General features: G+C 34.0%; 1 protein-coding gene across 5 annotated transcripts in view; it reads right to left on the bottom strand.

Annotated features, from left to right (window-relative positions):
* Nucleotides 1-8,748, bottom strand: part of LOC115212779 (oxysterol-binding protein-related protein 8) — a 143,312-nt gene that overhangs the window by 35,592 nt on the left and 98,972 nt on the right. For all 5 annotated transcript variants that reach the window (XM_029781464.2, XM_036503841.1, XM_036503842.1 and 2 more), the window contains 2 exons: nucleotides 7,998-8,094; nucleotides 5,411-5,509 (listed from right to left, as the gene is read on the bottom strand). In XM_029781464.2, coding sequence (XP_029637324.1) covers nucleotides 5,411-5,509; nucleotides 7,998-8,094 — 196 coding nt within the window. The remainder of the gene's footprint in view (nucleotides 1-5,410; nucleotides 5,510-7,997; nucleotides 8,095-8,748) is intronic.

Below are 8,748 nucleotides of genomic sequence, written 5' to 3'. Positions count from 1 at the left end.
ATATATATTCTCTTATCCTCTAATCTAGGTAAATCATTTAAATATTTTGCTACTGTTTTTTTTTTTTAATCAAGAGAGAGACTCTGATAGCTAATGAGTTGAGATACTAATGACAATTTTAAGGCTGGCAAGTAGAGAGTTCTAGAAGTTATCATCATCATCATTTAACGTCCATCTTCCATGCATGCATGGGTAGGATGGTTCACAGGAGCTGGCCAAGTAGAAAAACTACTCTAAGGTACTGTCTGTTTTGGCAGGGTTTTTGCAGCTGGATACCCTTCCTAACACCAACCACCCTGCAAAGTGGACTCAGTACTTTTTACTTGGCACAAACACATGTGAGGTTAATTTTGGCATGATTTTTAATGCTGGATCCCTTCCACTTTACAATGTGGACTGGATGCTTTTTATATGGCTCCAACACTGGCAGGGTAACCAAGTAACTCACAAACAACGAAAAAAAGAAAGATGAGACATTTAAAGAGATATAATAAATATGACAAGAAAGGGACATGTATGTGTATAACAGATAGCTTAAATGTTTTGTTGCCAATCTGCCTGAGTTTATCTGTGGTTTAATTATATAAAATAGCCCATTTTAAAATGCTTATACTGAAATTAAAACCTATCACAATTTTATTTAAAGACATTTTTATGTTCCAAACACCACAGTAATAAAGTAACAAATTCAGTTGTTTTAATGAACCCTTCTAAACTCTTGCTCATCTTCAAAAATGACACAAAGACATAGGCAATATGTTTCTTTAGACATAAGGCAGTGGTGAGATGGCAGAATTGTTAGCATGTCACACAAAATGCTCAGCAACAGTTTATCCAACTTTACATTCTGAGTTCAAATTCCACTGAGGTTGACTTTACCTTTAATCCTTTCAAGGTCAATAAAATAAGTACAGCCAAGCACTGGGGCTGATATAAATGACTAGGCCATTCCCTAAAATAGCAGGCCTTGTGTCGATAGCAGAAAGGAACATATTTCATTAGACAAATGGGAATGAAAGATTTAACTAGTGTTATGATACAGATGAAAAATTATGAAGAACAGAGAACAGTATACTCCCATTGGTTTCAGTCAAGAGACTGTAGTTATGTTTAGGCACCATCTTCAAGAGTATAGTTGATTCGTTATATTAATCCCAGTAACAAAACCTTGGCAAAATGAAAGCAAAGACAATTCAAACAACTTCAATTTTTCCTTCTCTTATCAGACATTGATGATTCTTTCCAACCTCCATTATGTAACTAATAGACAAAACTGATAGAGAAAAACTGGATTCAAAATTCTGCCAAGAGGGGAGAGCATCCTTTCACTGGTTCCAATCACTGGACAACAACCAAACTGGGTCCCTACCACCAAGGGTTTTAGTTGATGATGTAGAATACCTCAGTGTATTTTGGTATTTATTTCAATGTTCTAGTAGGATATGACATGCAAAATGGACATTGACAGCATAAAGGGAGAACTCAGTTGAATGGCTGAACATAAATAACTGCAAGATGCCCAAATATGAGGCAACCACTGTCTTATATTTATTTTTAATAACAGTTTGACTTAACTGAATCAAACTGTTATTAAAAATTTATGTAACTCCTATCAATATATTGAGTGCCACTTTCTTTTGTTTGTCCATTCACTACACACACACACACATCGTCATCGTTTAACGTCCACTTTCCATGCTGGCATGGGTTGGACGGTTTGACTGAGGGCTGGCAAGCCAGAAGGCTGCACCAGGCTCCAATCTGATCTGACAGAGTTTCTACAGCTGAGTGCCCTTCCTAATGCCAACCACTCAGAGTGTAGTGGGTGCTTTTTACATGCCATCAGCACAATTATGTGCCACACATATACTACCACATTTGTGTTTGCCTCCAACACACCACCACAGCTTGGTATTGGTGTGTTTATGTCTATAACTTAGCAGTTCAACAGAGGAGACCAATAGGATAAGTACTCGGCATTTAAAAAAGAAAACCAAGTACAGGAGTCAATTCTTCCAAACAAAAAATTATTCAAGGTACTGCCCCATGGACACACTCTAATAACTGAAACAACTTGGTACAAAAGTATTATAATCCTTTAGTATTTAATCATCTAGCCTTATCCAACTCAAATACTGCAGGTTGTTCTAAAAGTAAACCTCGATACTACAAAATGAGACATGATTAGTTCAAAACCTGTCAATAAATTACTTATGACCACAAAATTATCTGAATGCTAGAGGGGAGCCAAATTCATTTTGCTCTGAAATATATTCTCAAAAATGAATATGGTGAATACAACAAATTTCATAACTTCTTTGTGAAGACAGTGTTTCCAAGAGTTAGGTCTGTATTGCATAACTCTCTCACCTAATGATACTTCAAGCAGACATTCAAGTCCTCTAGTAAATCCCAACCCTGAGCTTTTCAACCAGGGCCCACATGCACCTCGAGGGTCCATATAAGTATCAGTTGAAATGTATCTGCAATAAACTGGTTAGACATCTACAAGACAAAATATATTTCTTTTTTTTCTTAATATGCAATTCCTAACAATAATTATAAAAATATTTTAAACATTGAATGGTCAGGATTGTCCAACTGACCATAATAAGAATCAAAGAGGTCCAGAGATAAATAAATGGTCAAGAACCACTGACCCAAGCCTATTTTAACCAAACCAGGTGAATCACATTGAATTAACTGTACAGAATAGAATACAATGCCGTTGACTTATTGCACAAAAAGCTAAAGATTTGCAAGAAAGATAAATCTAGCAATCATGAAGTGCAAATGAAATTAGTTGTGGATTTGAACAATATATTTAGTAATATGAATCCTCCCAGTACAAGTCAAGTGAGATTTGGCTACCATTTGTAGCAGAATGGAGAGGCTATTTCATTTTAGATATTTGCATATATCAAGACTTCAAGCAAGGTCATATTTCCTAAATGCTAGACATGTTTTTACAGAAGATTGGAAACAAATGAGAACTTGAATTACACTGAAGCGCATATCATGCAATGGCATAAGGAGACACAGACATATACACCATCAGATTCTTTTGGTTTATATTAACTTAATCCACTCACAAGGATTTGGGTGACCCAGGGTGATAGTAAAAGAATAGTCAAACACTTGTCCAGAGTGCCACACTGGGAATGACCCAGAAGACATCTAATTGGGACTTCTTACAAAGAAAAAAAAATCAAAATTAAAACAAGACTATTTTTCAAAGAGTTTATACTTAAAACAAAGTAGCTTCTTTAAAGCGTCCGGGTGAAAGAAAAAAAAGCATGCCAGCCACTTTGAAGCCTACGGTTTCTACAGACAAAAGTGTTGGAATAAGAAGCTCAGTATTTATTAGTTTTAAATAATCTAGAATAATGATACTGAAAAAAGGTCAAAATAATCATACACACAAACAAGCAAGTATAAAGCACACAAGCATAAGTTTCTGTACATTTTTTATATTTCATTCATAAGTTGCCCAAAGTGCCACCCAGTAAGGCTGAACCCAAAACCATATGTTTAAAAAGCAAACTTCTGAACCACACAGCCATGCACAGGCACAACTAGGTAAATATACATACTAAAGACTAGAGCTAATAACCCAGAAAATTAACACCTCATAAACAACAGCTTATCTTGAGCATTCAAATACGTAAGTGGAGAAGCTTGTTACTTTAAAAACTACATTGTGAAAGAGCCATTCAATAACACACCTGTTCTGCTCCAGTCCTTTTCTCTCATATTTTACTCCTCTCTACACCTTATCCTCACCACTTGGATTCATAATCTTGCAAGCTGCTACCAACCTCATACCACTGATGGTTTGAAAAAAAAAGCACCCTTTGCACACTGTAAAGTGGTCGGTGTTAGGAGGGGCACCCAGCTTTAGAAACCACACCATACAAGCATTGGCGCATAATGCAGTCCTGTGGCTCACCAGATCCTGTCAAACTGTCCAACCCATGTTGGTACAGAACACAGAGATTAAATTATGATAATTCATGATGATGATTTGTCAAAATTTTTGTTGCATAATTCTGGCATGGTCACTGACAGAGTACCACAGCAACTCACTGGGACTATGTCAATGACCAGGTTATAGTTCTGACAAAAATTTTGACACCTCATGAAATAAATTTAAAGTGACTGTAACAACTTGGACTATTTACTAAATAACAGAAGGTGGCAAGCTAGCAGAAACATTAGCACGCTGGGCGAAATGCTTTGTGGTATTTCGTTTGCCGCTACGTTCTGAGTTCAAATTCCGGCAAGGTCGACTTTGCCTTTCATCCTTTCGGGGTTGATTAAATAAGTACCAGTTATGCACTGGGGTCGATGTAAACGACTTAATCCGTTTGTCTGTCCTTGTTTCTCCCCTCTGGGTTAACCCCCTTGTGGGTAATAAAAAATCAGTTACTAAATAACACTTTCATGTTGTGGTTGTTTCATTTTCAACAAACAATCTCAGACCAAGTCATTTGCCAGAGAAGTACTTGTTACTGAAGTGGTTAAGGTTCAAATTGTAATGGTGCATGAATTATAAAGAAAGAAATAACAGAATGTGTTGCAATGAAAGTATGTTAAACAATTAAGTAGGAAAGAAAGTTCGAGCCAAAGTTAAACAAATTGTAGTGTTTGCAATTTGAGAAGAATTGTCTTCAATTCACATTGCTCCACAAATTCCTTTGTATCTGGATTAGTCTAATCACACATATTTAACAGTATCTCTGTGTGAACTTATATTTACAATATTGATTCAATACAGCAATTGTCTCCCTTCCCAGATAATACGTTTCTTCTTGTGAGAAAACATTAGCTGTAGCAATAATAACCTGAATGAATTTAAATACTTACATCGATTAAATAAATCGACTTGTTAGACACATTTATTTACTGTAACACACACACACTTTACAATTAGAGCAGAAAATTAACTCAAAATTTAAGAATTCAAAAGAGAATTTGGCAAAATCAAATTTTCCTATCAGTTGAGTAGGTCATGTTTACTACACAAACTTTAAAATTAATTACATGACCTAACTTAAATACTTATGTACTTTATTATATCAATGGAAATGGTTTAGGATTACAAAACTGCGCAAGTAGTAAATCAGCAAGGATAAAGTAAAGTGGTTTTATTATTATAGTCACCCACTTCTTTTTCAACACGGCACATTAATTACTCTTTGTAGACAACAGACAAATGCTACTAATTAATTAGCAGTTATCAACACGTATACAAGATTTCTGAAAAATATGTTTCCTCCTATGATCTTATATAACATTCAATATAATGTAATAATTTTATTGCAAAGCGACCCAACATAGCATTATATTTATTTTACTTATTCATGATACATAACAGCAGTTAAACAAGAAATTGTTTAAAATAGCGTACCTTTGCAATGAGCATAGGGCATGGTGATGAAATAATCTTCTCCTCGACTAAGGAATGTCAACTTAGCAGTTCCATCAAGTAGAGCAGATAAAGTATTACCTAATAAAAGAAAATATACAACAAAGATGCTATCAATTTTTTATGCTATGAAATGTTCTTAGAAAAAATAAATAATCTCAATTAATCTTTTCCATAGATTAGATCTTTTTAAATTTTGAAAATTCTACCTCTAATTCATTTCATCCAAATACAAGTTAAATCTAAAGACATACAAATGTTTACTTTCAATAGTAAATTATTAATATCAAATAGTACCCCTGCCAGCAGAATGTATTACTGAAAATTTGCATCTTAAAACAATTGGAAGCTTTCCCAGTTGGTAACAGCTTAATTTATCTCATTCTTCTGAATCAATAAAGCCAGTATCTGTAAGTTGATTATATGACTTTAACCTTTTCCCTACAGTATTTAGCCTTGTGTCTCTGTAAAAAAAAATCATTAATGATGTTGACACAAAATTTAAAGCATTGGATTAAATGCATTGATTTGCTGCTTTATTTCTTTTAAAAGTTAACTTCCACTTTTTATCCTGTATAAATCCATATAATAAATACCAGATATATTCACTGAAGGGGACCTGAAGAGCTGATAAAGTTTAATGACACAATTTGGCCTTGTGTCTATATACAAAAAAAAATCATTACATCAAGAACAACATCTTACTAAATACTAAGAAATTAATCTTCAGACAAGCAGATTGTAGCCGAATTTTGATTTTCAGTTCACCTACTCCTTTAATTCCCTTAAAAAATGCAAACATGCCAAAAACACTCATTTCTTCTTACTTATAAACGTAATTTTCGAATCCAAGGGAGGTAACCAAGACAAATAACGGAAGAGTTATTGGACTTGAGTTTATTATTTTGCAAACTTATCAAATTAGTATGTTCTCTTAAATATCATGACGGTTTAATGTACAACAATAACTAATGGATTAACCGTCCTTTACTGTCAAATGTAATGCTTATGTATTCACAGTTTTAAATTAACCATGTATTATGCCATAACCTCGAAATGTTAATGATTTTTTAAAATTTTAGAATAACTCTGTAGGTTAGGTGTGAGAGGCCAGATCTGGCTTGTTTGAACACAAAACAGAACATTTGGATCGAATATGGCCTGCTTAAGAGCTAAAAGATTAATTAAAATAAACTGAACTAAGAAACAGGCTCTGTGAGAGATTAATAAAGTTTTGTTAATTCTAGTTCAGGCAGGTCCTAACTCTCACCTTGTAGTTTCTTGGTCAGTATCCTGATACTTTGCCTCGGCAGGCAAGTCAGTATAGATACACTAAGACTTTTAGCAAGAGATTGTGAGATGAGAGCTATGCTGTTCTAGTTGTTTAATTTCTCAAGATGTAAATGATGTAAAATAACTACAAATCAAAACAAATGAATGACTTAATTCGATGCCTGATACTCAACTCCATATAGTTCATGCTTGAAATTGTTTATTTTTATTAATCATTTAAAATCAGTAGGTCTCAACCAGAGTCAATATGACCCCTTGGAAGGGCTACATAAAATTTTGTCACTAAAACTGGTTTTACTTCTACAACACACAAAATATTTTAACAACTTTATGATTTTTTTTTTACATACTCCCCATTTTTTTAGGAGTGGGTAACCACAAGACACACACCAGGCATTCCATTCACTTTGTTTATACAATACCTAATAATATCAAATTATAAAATATAGCAGGATCTGGCAGAATTCTGGTTTAAGCAACCCATATAACCCCTCATAACTTTTAAATTTTTTGGTCAGAAAATTTTTGTGAATTTGTGTTCTGCACATGGGAATTCATATGATTATGCAAAAAAAATTTTTATTAAATTTATTAACCCCACACCCAATCCTAAAAGTTACACTCTTCTATGATTTTTTTTAAAAATCAGAGTTTAAAATACAGACAGTCCTTTGGGTGCATCATCATTCCATTAAATGTGTTTATGGGTGAAAAAACAATATTGAAAAATATCAATACATGTCAGAGTGACGAAGAAATGAGGAAAGTATCAAATGGTTATGAGATGTGCTAAAAATAAAAACTAAATCTCACCAAAAAAAACAAAAAAATTGTATAATTGTATCAATTCCTGTGTCATCATCATCATCTAACGTCCATTCTCCTTGCTGGCATGCATTGAACGGTTTGACCAGGGCTGGTAAGCTGGAAGGTTGCACCAGACCCCAGTCTGATTTGACATTGTTTACTATGGCTGGATGCCCTTCCTAATATCAACCACTCCAAGAGTGTAGAACACAAATTTGCAAACATTTTCTGATAATTCCAAAAAATAAAAACAGTTATGAGGGACTATATGGAGTGCATAAACCAAAATTCTGCCTAGGATTTTTTTAAACACCAAATGGTTAGGAGGGTCCATCCAAGAAAACAGGACTCAAAGGGGTCAATAGGTAAAGAAAATGGTTGAGAACTGCTGATTTAAATCATACCCCAGAGAAACATTTCAAAAATAAATCTAAGGAGAGAATATTTTAAGTTAAACTTAGTAGCTTACCATAGAATTTCGATCTTGCTAATATACTACCACTTAAGCTAAATCCGTCTTGACGATTTGTCACATAGAACGCTGAGATAGGCGGATGATGTGATATCTGTGAATATGAATTGAAGAATATAAGAATAAAACAATTTTTGAAATGTAAATAAATAAATAGATACATACATGAAAAAAATTTTTCAGAAGAAATAGGAATATCTTTATGAGAATTCAATCAACTAATCCTTTCTGTTTGAAGCAACTGTAGTTTAGTCCCAGGGTAACTTCAATCCAAGAGACCTATGACTAGAAGCATTCATACTTTGACCATCCATATTTCCATCAGTTATATATCAAGAACAACATTACTGAATATATCCATTTTTTTTAAAAAGGTTAGGGTGAAATTTGAGGGAGATCTGATTGCTCTTTCTACATCCTTGGAGAAGTTCTATTGTAGGCTCATTTAGGTCCATGTGGAATATCTAGAAGGATATTTGAACACATTACATACAATGTGCAGGAACAATCAGTTTCTCTCTTAGCATTTGCACAAATAAACAACTGCCTTACTACATTGAACAGCAACTAGGTTCAATGTGAACAAGAGGAAGTAATGATTTGAATTAAATTTTCCCAGTTTTGATATCGTTTAGCTCCAGGAAGCCCTGATAGATCAGATCTTTGATCAAAGGCACTCTAGCCATGACCATCTGGTCTTTGCATGCCTACAACTTCATTCATCAATGTCTTGTTTTTAAAATATCAG

This window comes from Octopus sinensis, linkage group LG6 (genome assembly GCF_006345805.1).
Source record: "Octopus sinensis linkage group LG6, ASM634580v1, whole genome shotgun sequence".
In the NCBI taxonomy this organism is placed as follows: Eukaryota; Metazoa; Mollusca; class Cephalopoda; order Octopoda; family Octopodidae; genus Octopus; species Octopus sinensis.
This window is presented reverse-complemented; position numbering and strand designations above follow the sequence as displayed.